Raw genomic sequence first — 27,684 nt, 5'->3', positions numbered from 1 at the left:
GAGGAAATTATAATATAAGTAGACAGGAAAGACAAAAAGTGGGAACGGAGAGGCACAGGGAGGTGAAATGACTTGCCATGGTCTTACAGTAGCAGAGCCAGAAATAATATGTTCCTGCCTATGATAGTTTCAGCTTTGTTGGGGTTTAGAATCATAGGAAAGAAGGGCTGGGAGGGACCTCAGGAGGTCATCTAGTCTAATCCCCTGCCTGAACCATTTCATCCATGCCACTGACTGAATTATTTTATATTTTCCCAGTTAAGATAGAAAGAGAGGTGTTATATGGGCAAGGCATTGAAACAAAGTAAACCATTAATTCATATTTTATTTTTACTCTTTACCTGAAACAAAGAGGAAATACAAGCTCAGTATCTCTTATAACCATCTTGTCCCTCAAAAATAACAAATATCCTGTATAACACTTATAGCCGTTCATCCAAAAAAACAACCTCATATCATTTTACCAACTCTACATAGGACCCACTGCTGAAATGCAGCCACCTTCTCAACTAGAGAGTGTGTTGCTATTCTTACAGCATACAAAGCCTGCACAAGAGCTGAAGGAAGGGAGGGGGGGAAAGGGATACCATATGCAAATGAAACAGAAGGAACAGAACACAAGGAGGCAGAACATCATTTCCTCCGACAGAATTTAGTTTCAAGAACATGTTTCAAATATTAAAAGTACTCCAAGGCATATCTGGCAGTCTTGCCCTTAAGTCCGTGCACCAGAACAGCATGATGATACCATGCTTTCTGATCTCTGCAAGATCCCTGATAACTCTCTGTGATCAGCCTTAGCTATAACAGATGTTCCTTTGAAATCACGTTTGGGTACCAAGCTGCCATTTCTGCTCCATTACATACCATATCTCTGAACAATTACATGCAACTTGGAGCTGACTCTAAAGATGTGATATGGTCATTCTTCGCTGAGGCACTGAATGGCACAGCAACAAGCCAGCTTCCCCACCCCTGCATGACACCTCTCGACTCTTCCATTGTCACTCTGGGTACTAGATGGAAACTGGGTTGCAGCTGAAATCTGTTCCTTCTGTGCATGTGTTCTTCTGCCTTGTCCCCTACATAGTACTCCTATGCATTGTCTTTGTCCTTTGCTGCATCTTCCAGTCCTGTTCAGGTCCTGCCTAGCATCCCTAGAGAGCAGCCCTTAAAAAGAATGAGAGGATGTCCAGGCAGGATCAGCAAGTCTGGCTAGAGGGGTCTCCCCTGGTGTCTCCGTGTTGCTGGGAACTGTGCCCTGCAGAGGAACTGGGGCAGAGGAAGTTGTGGTAGGCAAGGGGACATTGCCTCTCAGGAACACACTTGCAGAGCTGCTGTTTGCTTCAGTCCCAGAGTTGGCAACATTCATGGCACTGTTGCTGACTGTCCACAGACATGGATAGGGGCTGGAAAGAAACAGTGTAAACCATGACAGAATAGAATACACTCATTTTTTTCAAAAGAGATCATAGCATTGCCATTTCCATTTCCCCTTCCCCACTCCCTGCCCTGCCTCATGGCATCATATTGTAGAGTCAAATGCTACATCAGCCAGTAAATGCCTACTGTCTAAGGCAGCATATCAAACTAGGTATGCACAAGTCCTTGGTGTGATCTGGTTTGACAATTCCTATTTAAAGATCCAATAGCAACAGCTACACCTAGTTGGGATATGGGGAAAGGAGGTAGGCAGGAAAATACTTTTGGAATTTGATACGTTTGGGGTTTCTACATTTTGAAAAAAATGACTGTCATCTCTCCAGGTGATCAAAACCAACAGAAATATTTTATCAAAATATTCTCCATTAATTGCAAAATTGAAAAGAAGAAATCAATTTCATCCAACTGTCACAAAATGTCACCCTGCTCTAATAATAATGATACTTTTGCAATGTAAAATTAATGAGATTTCACAATGTCCCTGCACAGGAGGTAGTGTTGCCATTTTATACAAGAGGATAATGAAACAGAATGATTAAAACCAAATACTTAAGTGGCACCTAACTTTGGAAGCTTGAGAAATCAGCTTTGGCTGATTTGAGAAATCTATGGTTACTGTTCATTTCAGCAGGAGACAAAGGCATCCAGCATGTCTTCAAATCAGGTGCACATCTTAAAATCTTAAAACCTGGTTTTCCAGGTTAGGGATGCAGGAAATAAGGAACCCTAAATCAGTGTGTGCTTATAAAAATGTGGGCCTAAGTGATTTTTCTGAGACAAACAGGAAATCAGTGGCAAAACCAGGAGCAGTCCTGATATCCAGTGTCCTGCTCTAACCACTAGATCAAACTCCTTCCCTCTGCTAGAAAAAGAATCCAATGTCCGTCCCACCCCCGAGAGAGAGAGAGGGTGGCTCCCACCATATGCATACACCATTTACAATGAAGAAAACAAAATCAAGAGCCATTTAACACTCAGAACATATTAGTGAATAGACAGAGTTCAGTATCACGCAGTGGCCCAGACAGGTTACGTGCAATATTAGAAGTAACACTGTACATAGGGGCTACAAATTCAAAAGGTAGGCTGAAATCCTTGCAAAATGGAAACAATTGTTTGAATTCCCAATACTTAAGACACTTCAGGCTGCAGAACAGGTTTCAGGGAACAATCTTATATTAGCTAAAGGGTAGGAATAATGTATGCCAGCATTTATATAGTCCAGGAGTGTCAAACATACAGCCTATGGATCCAACCTGCAAAGCCAGGTCATCCAACCTGCAACCTTGAAGGAGGCACCATGTATGCTGGATCTGGTATGTGGGGGTGGGTCATGGGCCTGATCTGGCCATGGGGCTAGTCCCAGACCTTTCACTTGGCCAAAGGACTGGTCCTGCACCACTCATCTGGCACTTTGGGCCCGATGAGTTTGACATCCCTGATATAACCTTCGTGCAACGCTCTGCAAATGCAAAGGACTAACTGCTGAACTCAGCCCCATTTTACTGAAGGGGAAGCTGAATGCAAATAATTTGCACAAGGCCATGTCCTGAACACATGGCAGAGCTGGGATTAGTCAGAAAGACCTGACCCCCTGCTCATCCCTACAAGTCTTACTGCCTCCCTAAGAGGGGGGAGATAAACTGTGAGATCTTCCTCTCCCCTAAGATCAGTAATTTAACTGTAACCTTACCCAGGATCAGGGTTAGTTGCTCCCTTGGTGTTTGGTACTGAAAACAAGTTGGCATGTGGAGTGGATGGAAAAGAAGTCCAGCTGTCGTGTCCTGGGAACACCTGGAGATTATTGCTTGGGTTTTCCATCAGGTTCACTTTGGGGTGGGGGGGGAAACAACAAGGTTTAGGTACAGCAGGAAGACCACCTTAAGGCAACAACAAATTAAAATGTGGGCAGGACTCAAGGAGCAGAGATTCTTCCTCACAGGCTTAAAGGACATTAACTACACTTTAGCTGTACTGCCTCGTTCTTTCTTCCCCCTCCCAAGAAGCAGTTTTTGCCAATCTCAATGACAGAGGAATAGTAAAGACAAGAGCTGGTCAAAAACGTATTAGCATGTTTTTTCTACTGGAAAATGCAGCTTCCCAAAATGTGAATGTTCTGCAGGAATGACCATCCCATTTTGAAAAAATTCAGAAAAGTTGATATTTTTATTTCAAAACGACTTTTTCGCTCCAACTGTTATATTTTATATGTGAAGGAGGTTTTAAAGTATGGGACATAAAACAAACTCAAAATCTGAACTCAATATCAAAATGGAATGTTTATGTGGATCAAAATGATATATGTAATGGGAAAACAGACAAACTTTTTTTGTCCCGATTCAGAACAAAACCAATATTTCAAAGTTGCAGAACGTTCTACAAAGTGGAAATTGTGAATTCTGAGCAGCTCGGAATGGGACAGACCCTTTCATCTCTATGTCCTCAGGTCAAATCAGGCTTAAGTTGGTGATGAACAAAAGTTGTTAGCAGCTGATGCTCTCAGTCCAGTTCCCTGTGAACAGGAGTCCACCTCAGAGAAACTGTAATTGATATGAATTGGCAGCCTTATCATAACTGACAGGGTCACAGCAGAGCTTGTACTCCTCTCATATCCAGAGGTAAATTGACAAGGCAGTATGGTAGATCTTACACAGCCAATATCTCTTCACTGGGGTGTTGGGAAGACAAAAACTTCTGAATGACTTAGACATGTAGAGGAGAAGCAAGCTGCTGTTGGAGTGCTAGACACAATCCATAGGAGGAAAAGACTTGATAGACACAAAATGCTCATATTCCAACCTATCACAAAGGTCTGGCTAATATTATTTTGTATGTCATCACGGGCTTCCACACAAAGCAAGGCTTGAATATTACAATGCTTCATTAAACTATTATTGGACAGTGAGATAAAATTACTTTGTGCCTCATTGTGTTTCTAGCCATGTTCTTTCCATCATGAAAGATCCGGGTTCTGGAATTCTGCTGAGAAATTTCAGCCCAGATGCCAGAGGCATATTGACAAGACAAAAAACACTTGTCCCAAATCAGCTCTTATCACCCTCCTGATGCTGCTTTTGACTTGGGAGCAAAATTGCTTCTTTCTTTAGAGTGAAAGGAAGGTCTGGAAAGGCTCTGGGCATTTTTATACAGTAAAGCGATGCAATTTAAATTAAAGCATTCAATCTATCTTTCTCTCTTTCATTTGTCACCATTTAATAACCACTGTGATATATCTGCTCATTAAACTTTGTTTTCTATGTGCTGTACCTTGAACTTTTTAAACATGTTCTTTGTGTGCAGAATTTAGCAAGCATTTTATTCTCAGACTTCAGGGCAAGCTGTTACAAAGGAGGTGCACACAGTGTGCTCTCAGGACTTCGGTTCTTTCTTGGTTTGTTGTTTTTCCAAATTGAAAATACATTACTCAGGCTAACTGGCCACACTCCCTGTGCACTGAGAAGCCATACCTGTTGGGGAGTGGTTTCTCTGCATGTATGAAGCAGGATATGGAGTGGCCCGATGCCCTCGAAGTGTTGTGTACCGCTCACAGCCGTGGTGGGAATGTGGTGCAGGCAGAGACAAAGGCCCAGCATACTGATAATTAGAGCTTCCTGATGTACACACAGTGTCTGGATTGGAAATCAACCAGCCACCCACTTGGAGAGGAGAAGAGAAAAAGACAACTGTCAATTTGGACTGAAAAGATATAAACAATACATTAGAATAAGGAAAGTAACCAGACTCCCTGCCTCTAAAGTGCCAGCCAGATTCCAAGGACTCCACGCACTAGGGACATGTCTATACAGCCTCCAACTGAGCCTGGGTATGCCACTGAGACATTTTGCTCCCATTCAGCCCAAGCCAGTTTGGAAATCAGATGATACAGTATAGCAGCATAAGGAAGTTCTGAAGGGAACCACTTTTGGCCTTTGCCTATAGCTTGTTTTGTGGCAAAATAAATAAATTATGGGGCAAGAAAATAAAAGAACTTTTAGACTCCAGATATAAATGCCATTAGCTTAATGACTTCTCCAGGCCTTTAAAAATTATAGAGAAGAATCAGTTCAGACCCACAAATGAAGTTGTCTACTACTGAGACGGAAGGTGGCAGACTTATCAGTTCAGAGTGACACTACACAAAGATGAGAGCAAGAAGTGAAGAAGAACACTTGTATCCATTTGAAACTATGGACAGATTTAGAAAAATGAAATTCAGTGACCAACTGGAGTCATTTGGCCAGTACACAAACGCAAAGTCCTTACTCCCATGAAAAGTGCTCTGGGTCTATAACAACACCACTGAGTCAGGACTTCAGCTTACCATCTCATCCAAAAGACAACAGCAATGTGCCAATTCCTAGTCAGGCCTGCCAGCCTTACAGGGCAAATATCTTGGCTATTAATCTTGCACTTCATAAACTTGACTAGACAGTCTGTACAAGGAAGGTGCAAAATAAACTGGCTAATTGAGTGAATTTTCATGCTGTTTAGTTCAAAAGCTCATCTTGTACCCTCTGGGCTTGTCTATGACAGGTCAGCGTATGGTCCCAGGGAGCACAAGACTGAACCTGCCCTGCCCACCCAAGACATTATCCAGAGTGGGAGGTTCCCCAGACTCATCCCCAGCTCCTGCTCTCAGACCCACCAGAGGTTGAGGTTGCAAAAGCAGGGGCTATGGATAAGATCTGAGCAGCCTCATAGGTGAACCTCCAACTCTGGGACATATCAACAACTTTGGTGGATGGAGCATGAGTGGGAGGAACAAGCTGCTCAGTCCTGTCCCTCATGATACCCACCACTGATCCAATATAGACGAGACCTACATAAGCTATAGCTTGTGGGTTATAAGCAAAAATCAAGAAGGCAACAAATGAAATTTGACCTCCAGGATTGCACAACAGAATCTTGGAGTTAATACGTCTTACATTGTGTGGCATCTCGCAGCACCCCTGCAAGGACTTTGTAACACAACCACGCCCCAGGGGAGCCAATGACATCCCTGGTGGCCACATGGCTCCTCCCCAACTTGGCTCCCCAGGGTACCCTCCCCACTTCCTCTTGTTTACCACAACTTGATGGAATTATTTTTCTGTTGTAAAAGGGAGGCTGCCCCAGAGTCCCTGAGTGAGTTAGTCTGGCTCCACCTTGCTCCCGGGGACACAGCTTTGACCTTCATAGCCTCACTAGTGCCCCCAGGCACCTCTCACCTTATGGGCTATTCATGGCCTCTGCTCACCCCTACAGCCATGTCTCACAGAAGTTATTCTTGATTCATACACCAGCTCTCATATGGGCTTCAGCCCTCTTGGCTTTAGTCCTCTGGCTACTCTTGCAACTGCCAGCCTAAGCCTACTTCCTCTGGGTCTCATCCTTGTCTGGCCCTTGGCCCATCTCACTTTGCTTGGGGCTCAGGCCCTGACCCTCTCAGCTGGAGCCTGCCCCCAATAAGGCTGAAAATTTGGGGCAATTCCCAGGCATCTCTGTGTGGCCTCCTGTCCTCCCCTCCAGCCACTATGTAGCCCTCTAGTTCTCAGTCAGAACAAAATGCAAACCCACAGGCTGTGTAACAAAAAAAATCTCTCCCCTTCTGGGTCAGTAACTCCCTCCCAGACTAAGTCCCCTTTAGCTACTATGTATCTGCACCTCAGGAACAGCCTGGGTGATGGGCAGTCCCTGCCTGCAGCCATCTTGCTCAGGAGCTCCTCTCCCTGCTGCCTGCAAGCCAGACTGCCTGCTCTGGCTGAGGCCCTTGGCTTATATACCTCAAAGCCCTGCCCCTCTTCCTGTCAGGCAGCTCTCCAGCCACACACAGGAGTTTCTCCTTTTTAACTAAGAACCAGCCTGAGCTCCTGCCCTGCAGCCTCACACAGCTATCTTGGCCTGCTTTCTCTTAAAGTAGCAGGAGGCTTCTACCTCCCTGTTACAGACCCCAAGGCACCCCAGGGTGCTGCAACACCCTGGATGAGAATCACTACTCTAAATAATGGACATGAAAGAAAATATCCCTATGAATAAATTACCCAAATACTTTCCTGCTACAAGGGCATTTCTATGAACCACCAGTTCCCTTTCAGCAACAGGATTCTACACTAGGTGAACCACCAGTCTGATCCATTCTAGCAATCATGTGTCCCAGTGCCTATTGTATTATCATATTTCAAGGTGTATAAATCGAGTTTGGAAGCCCAATTTTTAATTCTTAAAATTAAACCCCACCTTATACACCATATTGCCAGTTCCTGCAAGCAGCGCCAGGCTTGGTACATGGCTGGCGCAGCCCAGGCAGCATTGCTTGCAGGGGATGGGGGTGCACCAGCCAAGCATTGAGCCCAGCACCACTCGCAGGGGATGGGGACAGGGACGGGCCTGGCACTTGGCTGGCATGGTCCCATCCCATGCGAGTGGTGCTGCCTGGGTCATGCCAGCCAAGCACCAAGCCCAGCTGTGCCAGCCGAGCGCCAAGCCTGGTGCCCCTTGCAGACGACAGGGCTGGGCTCAGCTCTCAGCAGTGCTGCTCACAGCAGGCAGGGCCAGGCTTGGCACTTAGCTGGCATGGCCCCATCTCCTGCAAGCAGTGCCAGGCTCAGTGCTCAGTTGGCATGGCCCAGGCAGTGCTGCTCATAGGGGATGGGGCCACACCAGCCGAGTCCCAAGCCTGGCCCCAGCCCAGCCTGGCCCCTGAGAGCAGCACTGCAGCACAGAGTGGGGTCCCCCAGGGCTCTGTCCTTGGACCCATACTGTTCAACATCTTCATTAACGATGTGGACACTGGAGTCAGAAGCGGACTGGCCAAGTTCGCCGATGACACCAAACTTTGGGGCAAAGCATCCACGCCAGAAGACAGGCAGGTGATCCAGGCTGACCTGGACAGGCTCAGCAAGTGGGCGGATGAAAATCTGATGGTGTTCAATGCCGATAAATGCAAGGTTCTCCACCTTGGGAAGAAAAACCCGCAGCATCCTTATAGGCTCGGCAGTGCTATGTTGGTTAGCACTATGGAAGAAAGAGACTTGGGGGTCATCATTGACCACAAGATGAACATGAGCCTGCAATGCGATGCTGCGGCTAGTAAAGCGACCAAAACGCTGGCTTGCATCCATAGATGCTTCTCAAGCAAATCCCGGGACGTCATTCTCCCCCTGTACTCGGCCTTAGTGAGGCCGCAGCTGGAGTACTGCGTCCAGTTTTGGGCTCCACAATTCAAAAAGGATGTGGAGAAGCTTGAGAGAGTCCAGAGAAGAGCCACGCACATGATCAGGGGTCAGGGAAGCAGACCCTACGATGACAGGCTGAGAGCCCTGGGGCTCTTTAGCCTGGAAAAGCACAGGCTCAGGGGTGATCTGATGGCCACCTACAAGTTTATCAGGGGTGATCACCAGTATCTGGGGGAACGTTTGTTCACCAGAGCGCCCCAAGGGATGACGAGGACAAATGGTCACAAACTACTACAAGATCGTTTCAGGCTGGACATAAGGAAGAATTTCTTTACTGTCCGAGCCCCCAAGGTCTGGAACAGCCTGCCGCCGGAGGTTGTTCAAGCGCCTTCATTGAACACCTTCAAGAGAAAATTGGATGCTTATCTTGCTGGGATCCTATGACCCCAGCTGACGTCCTGCCCTTTGGGCAGGGGGCTGGACTCGATGATCTTCCGAGGTCCCTTCCAGCCCTAATGTCTATGAAATCTATGAAATCTATGAACATATCCAACAGTGGCTGCTATAAGTCAACCCCGTATTTCTGATCCAAGAAGTTAGGAATTTCATAGGTCTGGTGTATAAGTCAACTTAACTTTTTGGATCAGAAAAAATAGGGTCTACTTATACACTGCATCAACCTATACACCATGAAATATAGTACATAATACATCCAACCTCCACTACAGAGATGCTGTTGAGAAACCTTACAGTGAGAATATGTCATATGTTGACCTTCAGAGACTGTTTCCGGGGCATCCTTGGAATGGTTTCTGAAAGAGAATAATGAATGATTACTTGGTGCCATATTTAAAAGAAAAAAAGGTGGAAAGAAATGGAGAAGGGAAAGCTAAATAAAAAATGGAAATTGAAAGCTGATCATTTTTAAGTTATATTAAAAAAAAACTAAAAATGAAGATGAAAACAAGGAAATTCCACAATCTTCAGCTCTTCGATAGTCAGCAATAGATGGTTCTATACAGCACAGCCTAACAGATAGCAGCTCTTGTTTTATTCCACTTGTAACATTTTCCCTGGCTTAGTCACCTTCAGGAACTGAACCCTAAAAATTGAAACACACAGATCTTTCTTGCTTGAACAAAAGGCCCAGTCCTCTTGGCTTAGAGCTTGTCTCCATTATGTTATTAATTCAAGCTTTAACTCAAGTTTGGCCCCTCACCCAATTTCCATCCACACACAGAAAGTCCTAGAACAAGTTAGCTGACATGTTGGATGATGATGGGGAGGTGGGTTGAATCTCATGTGTTGCTGAGGCTTGAGCTAGTAAGAGCAGTGAGAACCTAGCAGTTCAAGTCACAATGCAGCCAGTTGTTTTGTATGGCTTGCTGGAGTGGTGTTTCACAGTGTGGATGCTCACACTATTATCACTCGAGCTCAACAACAGATAACAGATAACAATTCAAAGGCCCTATTTTTCTCATAGTCCATGTCTCTCTCATGACTCTTATGCAGTTTTCTCCACTGGGACCAGTTTGAATGAATGGGTCATGTTTTCCATACAGATATAATAAACACAGTGCAGTTTCATTGCAGTTAGAGCAGGGGTAGGCAACCCCCAGCACAGGTGCCAGAGTGTGGCACAAAAGGCATTCTGCTTGGCACACATGCCTGGGGATGGACAGCAGGGAAGGGGCCAGGGCTGCGCTGACACAGCAAGGTTTGGGCCCCTTATGGCTCCCCCACCATCCGGCCCTGGCATGCCAACATCTTACAAGTTGAGGTTGTAGGTGTTTTTGGCACTCTGCCCAAAAATGTTGCTGACCCCTGAGCTAGAGTGCAATTTCTCTTTGGTTATTTACCAAATTTATAATTAAATAATTACCATTTGTTCATATAACTAACAACTCACTGAGTTATAGCAGCTTCATAATAAAATGTGACCAATAAATGACCTGTACAGTAATACCTGGGCAGAACATTCATCCAGTTAGGGCCAGATTGTGGTAACAACTAGCGTTCACCTCTTAACCTGTAAGTATGTTATAATTTTAATGAGAATAGCAGCAGTTTTCATTAGGCTGAACAAGTGTTGAACTCACCTTTCTTTGGCATCCAGGAAGGCTTTAGCAAAGGGATTATACTTGATTTTGAGAGCTGTTATCTTGAGTTTATAAAAAAAAAAAGAAGAAAATCATGTTAGTGACAGTAGCTTTAATAAGGACTTAACAAAACATCTTCCAGAGTAAGCTAAATGGACCTCTCAGTTAGCCACATGTACATGTCCACATTCGACACATGGATGCACACACACACAGACATACACACATACTTTACTAGGTGCATTGTGTGGGACCTGTATCCTTCTCTGAAGTACTATATGTTGGTCACTGCCAGAGGCAGGAAAAAAAGACCAGAAGGACCAAACAATTGATTCAGTATGGCAAATTCTCTCAAAGCTCCACTGAATCTGCTGAATTGCCCACAAATACAAACAGTGTCTATAGTGACACTAGCTAGGACACAGGACAGCAATTAACGTGCTTTAGGGCAAACAGAACCTATGGTAATTACAATTCGGGGTCAAGAAAACAATTTTCATACAACATAATGCAGCATTCTTCAAAGGCATAAATTATAACAAGGGTAGATGGCTTGCAGTTTTCACTGAAATATCCAGCACTAAGATGCATACTGGCAACACATACAGGTGCATACTGACAAGATGGACTACGGACAGATGCTTTAGCATGATAAGGGGATGGGATACAAGGATTAAGGGACTTTTTCTGTACAGAATTAAGTAGAAGATTGACTAGTCAACTGTCTTTGTACTACAGTTAGATACGGAGGGAATGGACCAATAGTGTATTCTGTTTCAGGAAGAAGTCAGGGTATTAGACAAGATGGTCCATTGGGATGCACTGAACTGACAGAGTTGGGCTTTTAGACTATACTGACCACTGGTTGTGCTGATCTGACAGGTCTTCAGCTTTTAGTAAGTCAGCATTAATGAGTAAATCATATAACCCTGTACCCACCTACCTCTTCGTTTTGGTAAGCTGTCACAGCTATGAACTGGGTCTCAGGAAAGGAGCAGTTCATCACCATCCTGTGTGGGCCTCCCACACGAACAATGTGAACCTGAGGTTCATATTTATGCAGGGAATTTAGCATTATCTGCAAGAAACAAAAATATACACAGACAGACTGTCCCAGATAACTGAGGCCCCTGGCAGATGTTACATGTGTCATGGAATGGGGGAGACAAGAGGGAGAAGCAGAAACCCCTGGTTAGGCCTTGCCATCCAAGAAAACTTGCACACAGCCCTGTCCCCAGTGTCACCAGACAGCGACAGGGATAGGGCAGCCACAGTGGTGACAGGGGCTGACTGGAGTTCCCGACTACCACCCCCATGAGCCACTGCAGCCTGGGCATCTTGCAGGCATCTCTTGCCTGAGGCTGCCTGCCAGCTCTCTCAATTTCCATGATGTGAGCAATCTGCAACTGGGGAGTGGATCCACAGTCCTGGAGTTGTCTGTGCATCCTTTAAAGTCCTGGGGAAGCAACTCCCTATTGCCCCTGGCTGGAGAGCATACATTTATTGCATTTCATCCAGGGGCTTTACATGTGGCTGCTCATAGCTCTTTATTTCTTCATAGTGCTACTAAATTTGTAGCACTACAAAAAATAACATCTAGCTTGGGCCTCGGTGACACACCATCAAGAAGAGCTGGAGAGCCTTTCTGTCATGCAAAAAAAACCCCATGCATGTATGCTGTTCTGGCCTTGATCTGTGGCACTTGCGTCATGGCTGCCTCACAGTCAGTTGCATACTGAGGGCATGGATGCTGGTACCACACGAAGCCATTTCAAAAGGGCAGCAACCAGCACCTTCCAATTGTTACATGAAGACAAGTTGCCAGCTGGATAAATGTAGCAAAGCCGCTACAATTCAACAGAAGCAGTATAAACCATTTTGCTACATTTGCTTTGTTCCTGCCTTATTCAGGTGGAGCAGTTAGAACTCAACAACAGCTGCTGCCCTTTGGAAACACTCGTCTTTTGAAATGGGTCCAAACGTGTGTATGTACCCAGAGACAACATGCCATACAAAGATCACAGTCATGCTAGTCATGCATGATCACGAGATGGTCATGCTAGTTATTCTCCCTGGGGATGTCTAACACTCCCTTCCCACTTGCAAGGCCAATGGGGAAAAAAAAAATCAAAGCAGCCCTGTCTACCTGCTCCAACTCACAAAACTGGAAAGCCCCAACCATGTGATGGATCCAGGATTTTGTAAAGAGAGGGGTGCTGCAACAGGGCTGCACCCCTGCGCCCAGCTTCCCTACACCCTCCACCAGGATGGGCAGACCACACTGCAGAATCATCAGCAGGGACATTAGAAAGTCCCTGAATCGGGAAAGAATCCATCCCACCATGGCCTCCACATCCCTCCTATCCCTTCCTTTCCCATCCGCCTCCTACTCTGCCCACTGCTTCCACTGCCTCTGCTGTCTCCAGCCGCCCACAGGGAAGGGGAAGCTCCAGTGCTGTTCCTGCCCCACTCCAGCCAGACTGCACAAGAAACCAGGCTCAGCTGGGGACAGTGGTAGCTGTGGCAGTGACAGGCAGGTTTCTCCTCCTTGTGCCCACTCCTGGGCTGGCAAGGAAGACCTGGACGGATGTGGCAGGAAGGAAGAACCCACCCACCACCACTGCTGTTGCTGTACCACGCTGAGCCTTGTTCCCTTCACAGACCGGTTGAAGCAGGGCAGGTGTGGCTCTGCAGCTTCCTCAGGACAATCACAGTGGAAGAGGGGGAATGGGAGGAGAGGGAAACAGATGCCAATGAGCATAGAGGGAAGGTTGGGGCCTGGAATTCTTACCCAATTTAGAGACTTTAAAATAGTCCCTGACTGCTGCTCCCATACTGTGGTCTGTCATTACCCCAGAGGCAGGCAATTATTTCGGCTGGAGGGCCACTTAACAAGGTTTGGTGAGCTGTCAAGGGCCACATGGGTAGCCCTACCTCTTGACAGGTGCCCCGCATCCTGGTTGCCATCTTGGGACCAGAAACCCCACCCCTAACTCCTGACCTTTGCCACCAGAAGTCCATCCTCTTACCCCCCAGAAATACTCCTTTTGGGACAGGGGAGTTACCATCTTAGAACCAGAAAAAAACAAATCATACACTAAAAATCTAACACCTACTATAACATATTTTAATTTTATTACAAAAAATATTTTGTCATGATTTGTGTTTGTATCCTGTAGACAGAGGTGATTGCATAATAACTCAAAATACATTCTTAGTCTTTTATATTGTGTAGGGCAGTGCTTCTCAAACTATCTGATGTGGTGGACCAGCAGTTTTTTTTCCAGTGGGCCAGGGACTGGTGTCTGGTTCAGCCGGTGGCAGCAACTGTGTGTAACAGCGCTACACAAATGCGTAACCGGCTGTTTCTTTCTCTTTCCTCACCTCGCGCGACGTGACATCACCTGGAGTGACGTACAAACTGTGGCACAATGACATGTTATGCTTCTGAAAATACATTTCTTTCTTTCCTGGCAACTTGCTGAGGACCAGCAACCAGGGGCTCATGGACCAGCACCAGTCCGCAGACCACCACTTTGAGAAGCACTGGTATAGGGGATATGGTTGGGGGTGTGTGCATGTGTGGTGGAGGGGTGTGTGTGTGTTGGGGTGCTGAGTTAGGGTGGGGTGTGGGTCTGTGTGCATTTGTGTATGGTAGGGTGGGGTATGGGGGGGAGTTTGTGATGGGGCATGTGGCTCTCCTGCAGTCAGGACCCCCCCCCCCCCCCCACACACACACACACACACACACACACTCCCTCCACAGTGCAACAGCAGGTGGGGTGCTGGTGGCTGGCTCTGGCCAATGCTGCACATCAGTGAAGAGTGCAGACCCCGATGGGCTGTTTGTTTCCCTGGTGCTCCCTGCATTCGTGGGGCACAGGAGGGAAGCCCCAGGCACTGGAGCCAGCTGCTTTTCCCACCCCAACCCGCTCCAGTGCCTGGGGCTTCCCTCCTGTGCCCCATGAATGCGGGGAGCAGCGGGGAAACAAATGGCCCGGCAGGGGCTGCATTCCCCACAGCGCTGACCAGAGCCAGGAGTCAGGCAGCAGTGCCAAGCAGAGAACCCTGCCTTGCTGCTGCTGCCCCCGCTGCCTGCCAGGGCTGCGCACCATGGGGGAAGTGTGTCACACCCACACCCTGCCCACCCAAGCTTCACGCTACTGCTGCCCCTCTGGGCGCAGGCTCTGTGCTACAGCCAGCTGCAGCCCCATGCTCCCATCCAGCTGCAGCCCCATCCCTGCCCTCAGCTTCCCTACTTGCTGCCTGGAGGGAGCAGGATATTGGGAAGCCTGTAGCAGCAGCCCTGTCCTATGCTAGCAGGGCCTGCCCTGCTCTTCCACCACTGAGGGTGGAAATGAGGCATAATAGGATATGTTGGGGGTGGATGTAGGCACCTCACTCCCACCCTCACAGGGGGAAGGGCTGGGCAGGGCCAGATAAAAGTGCCTGGCAGGCTGGATTCATCCTGTGGGCCATATTTTGCCCACCCCTGGTATAGACACACCCTCTGACACACCCTACTCCACACATGCATCCCCTTCCCAGTTTCAATTAGATGGACAGAAAGGAACTCCATCCAAGTAAATGTAAAACCTCCAGCTTAGCAGCAGCAACAGTAAATTGTTTATGATATGAGATGGTCCAAGGCCCCCAAACCACTGGGACAACATTGCACTGAGAGCTGCACAAATATAAGAGATGATCCCTGCTTGGGAGGGCTTAAAATTTGAGACCATCTGAACCATGTGCATCATCCAAGTTTTGCATAATGCTGAGATCACAATGGACACTCATTGGCCAATACAATTTTTTTTTTCACTAGTATCTGGGTGGGTCACAACCCACTTAGTTCACAGGAGGCTGCTATTAAGAATGAGCTGCTCAGCTGTTTGCTGCTTTTATTTTATAGTGCTTTGCTTCTCCTCTCAGCTTGAGCTTGTCAGCAGGTCCCACACAGATGATGGGAGAAGTAGTGCCCTTAGAAACAGAAGCTGAAGCACATAGCTGGAGCACCTCAGCAGTCCCTTGCAGCTGTTTGCCATGACTTTGTAACCAAGAATGGCTTGGTTACTTCGCAAATCTTTATCCTCACAGAGGGGTAAGGAAAGGGGTAACCTCAGGAGAGAGCAGATTGACACTGTATACCTAGATTTCCAAAAGGCCTTTGATCTAGTATCCCACAATGTCCTCATGAGAAAATTGGAGGATTGTGGGCTTAACTCCAAGACAGTCAGGTGGTTGAGAAACTGGCTGCAGGATAGGACCCAGAGAGTTGTAGTGAACAGATCTGTGTCATCCTGGTGAGAAACGGGCAGCAGTGTCCTGCAGGGGGTCAGTGCTTGGTACAGTACTTTTCAACATCTTTATTAACAATTTGGATGTGGGGGTGAAGAGCTCCCTGGCCAAGTTCATGGACAACACCAAGTTATGAAGAAGCGTGGTCACACTTGAAGACAGTCTTCAGATACAGGCAGATCTAGACAGGCTAGCAAATTGGGCAGATCAGAATCTGATGAAGTTCAACGTTGAGAAATGTAATGTGCTCCACCTTGGGACGAGCAACCCCCAACACACCTACAGGCTTGGTGGCACTGAACTGACTAGGCACCATGAATGAAAGGTACCTGGGGGTAATAACAGACCACAGTATGAATATGAGCCAGCAATGCGATGATGTAGCCAGCAGGGCAAATAATACTCTGACATGCATCAATTGATGTATCTCCAGCAAAACCAAGGAGGTGAATCTTCCACTCTACTCAGCACTGGTAAGATCACAGCTGGAGTACTGCGTTTAGTTCTGGGCACCGCACTTTAGCAAGGATGTGGACAAGCTTGAGAGAGTTCAAAGAAGAGCCACCCATATGATCAGTCTTACATGGCAAGCCAAATGAGAAAAGGCTGAGGGATCTGGGATTCTTTAGCCTGAAGAAAAGAAAGCTGAGAGGGGACCTGGTAGCAGCTTACCACTACACTAGGGGAGTATGTCAAGGGCTCAGTGAGCAACTGTTCAGCAGGGCACCAGAGGGGAAAACTAGGAGTAATGGCCACAGACTCCTTGAAGACCAATTCAGGCTCAACATTATGAAAAACTTCTTCACAGTCAGGGTGTCCAGACTGTGAAATAAACTCCCTCCAGAAGTAGGGCAATCACCTACCCAGGAAATCTTCAAAAGGAGACTGGGTCGTCACCTTGCTGGGGTCACCTGACCCCCAGTTATCTTTCCTGTTTGGTGCAGGGGGCTGGACCCAATGATCCTCCAAGGTCCCTTCCGGCCTTACAATTTGCGAATCTGTGAAACAAAACCTATGAAGTGCCCAGTATCAGTAGTCTGTACATGTGTGTAGTAATAGTAATAATGATGATGATGATATTAAATAATAATCATCATCATCACTCCTTCCACTTTTTCATTAATGGCATGGAATGGCAAGGGCAGGTGATTTGCATTTTCAGGAAGAAAAAAGACATCTCTAGCTTCTGAAAGAAGATCAGGCATCAACAACCCTTCCAAGTGGCAGGTCACTTTAAATGGAGCTAGCTCCAAAGGTACTTCTGACCTGGTCAGAGTTACTGCTGCTTCCCCCACCACCGCAGTGCCGTCACTTCCCCCCTGCAGTGCCAGCCTTCCACAGAATTGCTGCAGACATCCTCTGCTACCAAATTACTAGGCTAGATATGATCACTTGGAGGGCCACATGTAGCCCATGGATCATAGTTTGTTGACCCCTGGTTTAGCTGCTCTCTTAGGATGCCATACCTCCATTGAGTTATTTTTTGCCTTTGTTCTTATTCTCCACTTTTCTCAATTTTTTTTTTTTTTTTTTGCTACTATTTAGTTGGCTTAATAAAAGATATCACCTCTGATCCAAGAGCTGTGTGCATCTCTTTCTCAGACCAACACGGCTACAAAATCTATCCCACTTCTCTCAAGGCACTTTTTTGTTTCTAACCACTCTCAATGTCTGTTTTATCCTCCAACATTTTTCTGTAGGATAGTTCTTCCCTCCAACCCATTAAACATATCCTCTCCTTTTCTGGCATTAGGAAGGATGGTTTACAGTTAAGATGCAACAGCAAAGGTCAGCAGTTCTTAATTCCACTCTTAGCTCCCCTGCTGATGCCTGGTGTGATCTTGGACAAGTCCTGTCATCTCTCTCTGCCTCCATCTCCTCAGTAAGAAAATGAAGACAAGCATTTCCTACCTGACAAGGAGGCTCTGAAGCTAATGGTCCTAAAGTTTATGAGCTGCTCATATGAGCAAAAAAAAGGGATTGCAAACAAATTAGAGAAGAAACTATTCATATCCATGAGTAATAATCAAGAAAGTACAATATTTACCTGAGAGGAATTGACTCTGGCTGAACAAGTATCATCCAGTGTAGGAGTTTTATACAAAACAAACAAGTGAATAAAAGATCTTGAGCATATTTACCTTCAGGTCCATCTAAACAATTTTCCTGTTTGCATTTTTAAGGGATTTCAAAGGGAATGCTGCTTATTTCTGGTACATGTGGTTTCTTTCCAAAGGCCAAAGCTGATTCAATAGAATATTGATAATTATCATGATGCAGAAGCAGACATAGTAATTATTTCATTTAGGAGCAGCCTTTTATTCTGCTATCTGACTCTTGCCAACATTCCACTTACACCAAACAACATGGGGGAAAACAACAAAAACCTAATACCCACGACTATTTTTCCCCTTCTCTGAAGTCCTATGTAAAAAACCCAGAACACAAGACAAACTATGAAAAGCCCCCTAATGATTAAGTAAACCACAGCACTCTCTGTCTCTCTTGACATCAAGAACTCCATTAAAATCTGAAAGCGCCAATTAAGACCTGTTTATTCCTGTTTACATTTGGTCTCCAGAGAATAATTGGCATCTGTGGGTGAAGAGGCCTGTAAGGGCCCCTCTAATTGCATAAATGCACCCTTGATATTTCTTGATTGGTAGGTGCTTGCAATGGAAGCCAAGAGGTGTATGGGAAACATCATGCTATACCTGCCCGCTTCCATTGAGCTTGTTTGTAAGTTTCACTTTGCTGAAGGAAATGGAGGCTTTCATCCAATGGGCCCCAAAGTTGGGAGAGTCTGGGTGGATGTAGACACAGCTGTGGTTCGGTGGCTCTGGCTTTCCCGCCGGCACCCACTCGCCGTTCACATACTTCCAACGGTGGCCATCAGTCGGGGCAAAGTCTAGTAGGAAGGAGTACATGGCATTGGGATCCAAGCCGGTCACACTGATCTTTAGAACTGGGAACATCCGCCTGCTCAAGATAACAGAGACACAAGGAGGGAAAGCCTCATCAAAACCAGTTTAAAAAAACCCAAAACTTTCTAGCATGTTTCAGACCAGATGTTCCCAGAGCTGTTCCAGAAACACAGCATGCTCACTCTGGCTGAAAGACAGGACGTTAAAGGTGAGCCCTTCCCCCCCACCCCTTCCCTTTCATTTCAGAGTCATCATTCTACGAGAAAGGCACCATTGTCTCATGGTGGGGACAAAGGCCTACAGCCTACAAAGAGTTATGCAAGTCTTCACTTTGTGCATTGTTACTAGAATCATTGGAGTCCACAGGAATTTAGCCTTACAGCTAAAGGTGGGCATACGTTTTTTACAATATTGGGGCTGTGTGCTGGAAAACAGAAGCAAGGATGCGCTCTGGAGGGAGAAAAAAAGAGGACTGAAAAAGACGAGGTAGAAAAAAGAACAGAACCACATATGCAAAGATGACAAGCATGTAGTAATTTGCAGAATCCTATGGTCAGCTGCCTTTGTAGAGCCCCTTTTACTACCCTTCCTTTTGGCTACCTTCCCACAATGCCAGTTCTACCCTGACAACTTCTAACATAGAATCATAGGGAAATGAAAGGGACACCCTTGATCAGGCTCTCATATGTCACTTCATCACATACGATAATCTCACACATGAATCCACCAAGATGTATCTTAACACTTGCTCACTTTTTGCCCCTACTACTCCCACTGAAAGGCTGTACCAGAACCTCACTTCCCTGATGTCTAGAAGCCTACTTCTAATTTCCAACCTAAATATTTACCACCCATTTGTTCTTGTGACAGTATTGGCCTTTAGCTACCTAGCTTTTCTCTTCTAAATGTATTAGAGTGAAATCATAGTCCCTCTCAGCCTTTGTTTTGCTCAATCAACAGAGCAAATGCTCTTGGTTTTCTTGCTCTTCCTCTGATCATCCTAGTAGTCATACTCTGTACCTATTCCAGTCTGAATCCATCTTCCTTGAACATGAGGAGCCAGAAATGTCCACAAGAGTCCACAGACGATCTTAACAGAGCCTTGCACAGTGCCAGGATGCTTCCTATTTCTCCTGGAAATAACTTACCCGATACATCCTAGGACTACATTTGCCTTTTTCATGGCTGCATCCCCTTGGTTGTTTGCAGTCATCCTGGATTAACTAATATACCCAGGTCTTCCTACTCTTCAGTCATTTCCAGTGGATGAGCTCTTGGCTCATGGCAGAAGTTATTATTAGTCCCTAGATGCACAACTGTTGGTGCAACAAATGGGTGCAGTACCACTTCCCCCAGTCCAGCTGGGGAACAGGTATGAGGCCCTGGCGGCATTGGAGGAAGAGGAAGGAGAGGAGGACACCTCTGGAGAGGGGGCCAGTCTATGTGCATAACAGGAAGCAAGCTGACCCAGAAGAAGAGACACCGGGTGCTCATAGATTCATAGATTCATAGATGTTAGGGTCGGAAGGGACCTCAATAGATCATCAAGTCCGACCCCCTGCATAAGCAGGAAAGAGTGCTGGGTCTAAATGACCCCAGCTAGATACTCGTCTAACCTCCTCTTGAAGACCCCCAGGGTAGGGGAGAGCACCACCTCCCTTGGGAGCCTGTTCCAGACCTTGGCCACTCGAACTGTGAAGAAGCTCTTCCTAATGTCCAGTCTAAATCTGCTCTCTGCTAGCTTGTGGCCATTGTTTCTTGTAACTCCCGGGGGCGCCTTGGTGAATAAATCCTCACCAATTCCCTTCTGTGCCCCCGTGATGAATTTATAGGCAGCCACAAGGTCACCTCTCAACCTTCTCTTGCGGAGGCTGAAAAGGTCCAGTTTCTCTAGTCTCTCCTCGTAGGGCTTGGTCTGCAGGCCCTTGACCATACGAGTTGCCCTTCGCTGTACCCTCTCCAGGTTATCCGCATCCTTCTTGAAGTGTGGCGCCCAGAATTGCACGCAGTACTCCAACTGCGGTCTGACCAGCGCCCTATAGAGGGGAAGTATCACCTCCCTGGACCTATTTGTCATGCATCTGCTGATGCACGATAAAGTGCCATTGGCTTTTCTGATGGCTTCGTCACACTGCCGGCTCATGTTCAACTTGGAGTCCACTAGGACTCCAAGATCCCTTTCCACCTCTGTGCCACCCAGCAGGTCATTCCCTAGGCTGTAGGTGTGCTGGACATTTTTCCTCCCTAGGTGCAGCACTTTGCATTTCTCCTTGTTGAACTGCATCCTGTTGTTTTCTGCCCACTTGTCCAGCCTATCCAGGTCTGCCTGCAGCTGTTCCCTGCCCTCCGGCGTGTCCACTTCTCCCCATAGCTTTGTGTCATCTGCAAACTTGGACAGAGTACATTTCACTCCCACGTCCAAGTCACTGATGAAGACATTAAAGAGTATCGGTCCAAGGACCGAACCCTGCGGGACCCCACTGCCCACACCCTTCCAGGTCGAGACCGACCCATCTACCACGACTCTTTGGGTGCGACCCTCTAACCAATTCGCCACCCACCGGACTGTGCAGTCATCCACATCACAGCCTCTTAATTTGTTCACCAGTAAGGGGTGGGATACCGTATCGAAGGCCTTCCTGAAGTCCAGGTATACGACATCCACCCCTCCTCCTGTGTCCAGGCGTTTCGTAACCTGGTCATAGAAAGAGACTAGGTTGGTCAGGCACGATCTGCCCGCCACAAACCCATGCTGGTTTCCCCTCAGCATAATTTGTCCTGCTGGGCTCTCACAAATGTGAGCCTTGATAATTTTTTCAAATACTTTACCAAGGATGGAGGTGAGACTGACCGGCCTATAGTTCCCCGCGTCCTCCTTCCTCCCCTTTTTGAAAATGGGGACCACGTTAGCCCTTTTCCAGTCCTCCGGGACTTGGCCTGTGCGCCACGAGCATTCGAATATTCCCGCCAGTGGCTCTGCAATGACGTCGGCCAGTGCCTTCAGCACCCTCGGATGGAGCCCATCCGGGCCTGCCGACTTAAAGGCATCCAGTTCTTCCAAGTGACTCTGCACCACCTCAGGATCTACGCATGGAAGTCTGGCGCCTTGCTGCTGCCTCTCTACAACCCCAGTGAGAGACTTGTCGTGCCCCTTGCTTAGGAACACTGAGGCAAAGAACTCGTTGAGGAGTTCAGCCTTGTCCCCCCTATCTGTCACCAATTGCTTCTGCCCATTTAGCAGGGGTCCTATTCCTCCCTGGGCCTTCCTTTTACTCCCTATGTATCTAAAAAACAATTTCTTGTTGTCCTTTACTTGGGTTGCCATCCTCAGCTCCATGGTAGCTTTGGCCCGCCTAACTGCCTCCCTACAAGCACGAGCAGAGGAGGTATATTCATCTTTAGTGATCTCACCCTGTTTCCACTTTTTATGTGCTCCCCTTTTGGCCCTTAGGCTGCCCTGGATTTCTCTGGTCAGCCATGGAAGCCTCCTGGCCCCTTTCCCTCTTTTGCCTCGCTCGGGGATCGTCTTGCTTTGTGCCCAAAGGATCGTTTCCTTTAGGCACAGCCACCCTTCTTGGGCTCCCATCCCTTCAAAACTCCTACTCTGCAGTGCTTCCTTGACTAATCGCCTGAGTGCAATGAGATCAGCTTTCCTAAAGTCTAGCACTTTCACCCTACTAGTTACCTTACCCACTCGCCGTCTTATGCTCGTCATAGGCGACTGCATCCTGAGAAGTACAGAGGATCCCATCTGTCACCAGGATCCCATGTAACATAAGGTCTACTGTCTGCCCAGAGCGAGGATTCAGAATGTGACAGAGATGATCCCGGTCATTATCTGGCCCACCAATTACTACCCCATGGTCCTAATCCATGTGGGCACTAATGATGCAGCCAGGAGCAGCCCAATCACCTGATGAAGAACTACCAAGCCCTGGGGAGCAAGCTGAAGGAGATAGGGGCACAGGTGGTCTTCTCATCTGTCCTTCCAGTGAGCAGGTGCAGATGACGCCATGAGTCCTGCGGCTTCGGAAATGGTGTCTTGAGGCGGGCTTCGGCTTTTTGGACCACGGCCCATACTTCAGGACAAGAGACATGCTTGGGTGGGATTGGCTCCACCTCTCCCCCAAAGGTAAGTGCATGGTCTCTTCCAGGTTGGCCGATCTCCTCCAGCGGACTTTAAACTAGGCCCATCGGGGGAGGGGGAAGTTGAGGACAGAGGGAGACATGGAACACCGAACAAAGAGCCACTCACAAGAACAGCCCAGTCAAGACAGGCAATGAGCACAAGAAACACCCAGGTAAGAGACAGGGGTCTGGATAGTCCTGGGATTAGGGGGGTAGTGCATTCACCTTCAGGAGGCCTTAAACGCCTCTACACTAATGCTCGTAATATGGGGACCAAGCAGAAGGAACTTGCCCTCCTGCTAGCTAACATAAACCCAGACATAGTGGAGCTCACTGAAACTTGGTGGGATCCAGTGCATGACTGGGCAGTAAACATCAGGGGCTATAGGCTGTACAGCAGGGATAGAACAGGGAGGAAAAGAGCAATACACATCCTCAAAAAAAGCACTGGGACAGAGGAGAGACAGACTGAAGTGCTCTGGGTCTGTATACAAGGGGGTCAAGGGAAAGGGACTTAATAGTAGGGGTTTACTACAGGCCACCTAACCAGGGGGAAGAGCTGGAGCAGGAATTCTCAGGTCAGCTTGCAGAGGCAGTTAAGTCAAGGGACGTGGTCATCATGAGTGACCGAAACTATCCGGACATCTGCTGGGAAGAGCAGTCAGTCAGGTCTGACCACTCAAGTAGGTTCCTAGCTGAGTTACAGGACCTCCATCTAACCTAGGAGGTGCACAGCCCCACCAGGGGAAATGCCTTGTTGGACCTGGTCCTGGCCACAGGCGACGACCTGGTGAGTGGACTGCGAGTTCTCGACCACCTGGGCGACAGCGATCATCACCTACTGGAGTCCACCATCCAGCACAGGGTGTCAAAGGCCTGCAGCAAGGTAACAGCCCTAGACTTCAGGAGGGCAGATTTCAATGAGGTAAGGAGACTAGTCGGGGAGGCACTGAGGTCCTGGAGGGGAGGGGAGTTGGGAGTCCAGAACGAGTGGTCATTCCTTAAGGAGACGATCCTCCAAGCCCAAAGGGTGACAATCCCAATGCAGATCAAAGGGGGCAAGAGTGCTCAAAAGCCCCCATGGCTCACCAAAAGCATCCAGGAACATCTCAATGCTAAAAAGGAGGCGTACACCCAATGGAAGGGAGGGGCCATCACCAAGGAGGATTATACCTCCATTGCCCAAGATTGTAGGGGGAGGCTGTTAGGAAGGCAGAGATGGACCTGGGACTAGTAACCCAGATCAAGGACAACAAGAAGTCCTTTTTTAAATACATAGCGGGTAAAAAGAAGGTACTGGGTAACATAAGGCCTCTGCAGGATACACTAGAAAATCTTGTGGTCACACCAGACAACAAAGCTAACCTCTTTAACAAATTCTTTGCCTCCATCTTTTTGAGCAGGGACTGGGGCATCCCCCCCCACTGGGATCCCCAGTGGACCCAGGGGAGGTGCTGCCAGGCCCAAGGTCAGTGAGGACCTAGTCAGGGAACTTCTGGTGGGTCCAGACAGCAGTTCTGTCAGGGAACTTCTGGTGGGTTTAAGTCAGCAGTTCCTGACAATCTCCACTCCAGAGTGCTAAGGGAATTACCAGAGGTCATTGCAGGACCCCTGGCATGGCTTTCCAAGCACTCATGGTGGTCTGGAGAGGTGCCAGAGGACTGGAAAAGGGCCAATGTGGTCCCCATTTTCAAAAAAGGGAGGAAGGAGGATCCAGGAAACTAAAGGCCCATTAGTCTCACCTCAGTCCTGGGGAAGCTCTTTGAGAAAAATATCCAAGAGCACATCTGCGAGGGACCAGCAGGGGAGGTTATGCTTAGGGGCAACCAACATGGGTTCATTTGAGGCAGGTCCTCTCAGACCAACCTAGTGGCCTTCTACAACCAGGTCACAAAAGCCTTGGATGCAGGTGTCGCGGTGGACATAGTCTTTCTGGACTTTAGGAAGGCCTTCAACACTGTCTCTCACCCCATTCTCATTAAGAAATTAGGTGGCTGTGGTGTCGATGCCTACATAGTCAGATGGGTCGCAAATTGGATGGAGGGCTGGACCCAGAGAGTGGTGGTGGATGGGTTTTTTTCGACCTGGAGGGATATAGGCAGTGGGGTCCCCCAGGGCTCAGTCCTTGGGCCTGCACTGTTCAACATCTTCATCAGTGACTTGGATGAGGGGGTGAAAATCATGAGGAGCATGAGGAGAGGGACAGGCTGCAACTAGATCTAGACAGGTTAAAGGGGTGTTCAGATGAGAACAGGACTGAATTCAATATGGACAAGTGCAAGGTGCTGTACCTCGGAAGGAAGAACCAGCAACAGACCTACAGGCTGGGGAACTCCCTTCTAGTCAGTGCAGAGGCAGCAGAAAAGGATCTTGGTGTCATTATAGATTCCAAAATGAACATGGGCCACCGATGTGGGGAAGCAGTCAGGAAGGCTAACCACACCTTGTCATGCATCCACTGATGCATCACGAGCAGGTCCAAGGAGGTGATCCTCCCCAACTATGCAACACTGGTCAGGATGCAGTGAGAGTACTGCGTCCAGTTCTGGGCACTGCACTTCAGGAGGAATGTGGATAGCATGGAGAGGGTCCAGAGGAGGGCCACTCGCATGATCAGGAGTCAGCAGGGCAGGACCTATGAGCAGAGGCTATGGGACCTGAACCTGTTCAGCCTCCACAAGAGAAGGCTGAGGGGGGATCTAGTGGCCATTTACAAACTGGCCAAGGGGGCCTAGCAGGCAATGGGAGAGTCCCTGTTCCCCCAAGCACTACTGGGAGTAGCAAGGAATAACAGCCATAAATTGACAGGGAGTAGATTCAGGCTAGATACAGGAGGCACTACTTCATAGTCAGGGGAGCTGGGGTCTGGAACCAACTTCCAAGAGAAGTGGTGCAGCTCCTACCCTGGGGGTCTTCAAAAGGAGGCTAGATAATCACCTAGCCAGAGTCATTTGACCCCAGTACTCTTTCCTGCCATGGCAGGGTGTCAGACTTGATGATCTACTCAGGTCCCTTCTGACCCTACCAACTATGAAACTGCACTTCGTACAATTCAATTTCACCCTCCTTCTATTACTCCATGCCTAAAAGTCATCCAGTTCTTCCTCTAGGATATTTTGATCCTCTTCTGCATTAACAATTCCTTCCAGTTTGGTACAAATATCATTAGCACTCTCCCACTTCCAGTGCCAGTCATCAATGAAAATATTAGAGAAGATCTGTTCCAAGCTGATCCCTTGAGGAATTCCACTAGCAACCTCCCTGCAGTACAACCCATTATCATCTCCCATTTAGCCGATTCCTTACTAGCCCCACAGTTCTTGTACTAATCCCCATCTTCTTCAAAAGAATTAGTACTCACACATGCTGATACCCAGACAGATTAAATAACCACATTTTCCTTGTTTTAAGAAAAATCAGTTCATCAAAGAAACATACTGGATTAGTCTGTCACAATCTACCTATGATAAAATCAAGGTTTTACGCTATTTATTATTTACTCCCTGTAACAGGGATCCAGGGTCCCCTGTTACTTTAAGATAGAAACCACAGCAGCTTTGTCCCCAGGTGGGTGAAGGCAGCTGGACAGGGGCTATCTGCAGGAGATTAAGTGTCCAGAGACCTATAAACTGCAAATGCCTATTGTGTGGCTAGCTGCCTAATAATAGGACAATAGGACAGAGCCCTGGGTAGGCAGCAAGGGAACTGTTGCAGCTTGGCCACAGAAACAGCAGTACGCTTCTCTGGAGACTGAGAGGTCACACCTGTAGCCAGGCAGGAGTGCACCTGAGCAGAACGAGAGGACCCCAGAAGATATAATTCTGGGTCATCGAGACAGAGAGGTCAGTGCAGCTTTGTGAACTTTGAGGGAAAGAGCTCCTGCCAGCTCAGGTTGGCAAGGAATGAGAGCTGCAGGCCATGTCAAGTACTCTCAGAGCTAAGCAAGCCAGTGAATGGGGAGGAGGCTTCTGCAGTGGCATGGTGACTTAGGGAGTACTTTGAGGCTTTATTTGGAAGTGGTTGCTTGCATTTCTGTTTTGGTTTTAAACCAGAGGACCAAGTGGTGGCTCTAGGGACAGTAAGGAGACCACACAGGGGTGCCTGAAGGATACACCAGGTTTTGAGCTGTACCAGGGACAGGGGCACAAGACAGAGGCAGGCTGAGGCTGAAAGAGCTGGAGCCTGAGCCCAGAGGGAGCAACACAGGTGACCTGAAGCTGATGAGAAGCTGAGACTGAAAGGCCTGGTCAGAGCAAGTGGGCCCAGGCTACAAATCTACAGCCAAAGTAACCTGTAGACTAGAGCTAACAGAGCCAAAACCTATTCAAGAAAGTAAATGGCAACAGTGACACCTGCAAGGCATGGGTGTGGCTATGGGGGAGGCTGGAGGCCATGATTAACACCCTGAAAGCAACGTAGGGCTAGTCGGCAGGACTGGTGCCAGCTTGGCTTGAGCCATAGAGGTGAACTGAGGCACACTCTGGGATGCTGAGGTCCCAAAACACTAAGTCACATCAAGGCATGGCAGAAAAGGTAAAAGGGGAAAGTACTCCAAGGAGCCAGAGTGGGACCAGGAGTTGCAAGGCCACCAGAGGGCATCATGGCTGCCGTTGGAGTTAGGTCTGCTACACACCCATA

The 27,684-nt window shown here is 47.7% G+C and overlaps 1 protein-coding gene across 3 annotated transcripts in view; it reads right to left on the bottom strand.

Moving 5' to 3' along the window:
- Positions 1-321: 321 nt before the first annotated feature.
- The window catches only part of TBX19 (T-box transcription factor 19), a 48,747-nt gene continuing 21,384 nt past the window's right edge, over positions 322-27,684 (bottom strand). For 2 of the 3 annotated variants that reach the window (XM_059720451.1, XM_059720453.1), the window contains 7 exons: positions 18,709-18,973; positions 11,640-11,774; positions 10,697-10,758; positions 9,348-9,409; positions 4,911-5,099; positions 3,137-3,272; positions 322-1,409 (listed from right to left, as the gene is read on the bottom strand). In XM_059720451.1, the coding sequence (XP_059576434.1) occupies positions 1,172-1,409; positions 3,137-3,272; positions 4,911-5,099; positions 9,348-9,409; positions 10,697-10,758; positions 11,640-11,774; positions 18,709-18,973 (1,087 nt within the window). In that variant the 3' untranslated portion in view covers positions 322-1,171. The remainder of the gene's footprint in view (positions 1,410-3,136; positions 3,273-4,910; positions 5,100-9,347; positions 9,410-10,696; positions 10,759-11,639; positions 11,775-18,708; positions 18,974-27,684) is intronic. The other variant, XM_059720452.1, reaches the window with a different exon arrangement.

The sequence above is a fragment of the Alligator mississippiensis genome, chromosome 1 (assembly GCF_030867095.1).
Source record: "Alligator mississippiensis isolate rAllMis1 chromosome 1, rAllMis1, whole genome shotgun sequence".
Lineage (NCBI taxonomy): Eukaryota > Metazoa > Chordata > Crocodylia > Alligatoridae > Alligator > Alligator mississippiensis.
The sequence above is the reverse complement of the archived record's forward strand: the minus strand, read 5'-3'. Positions and strand labels throughout refer to the sequence as shown.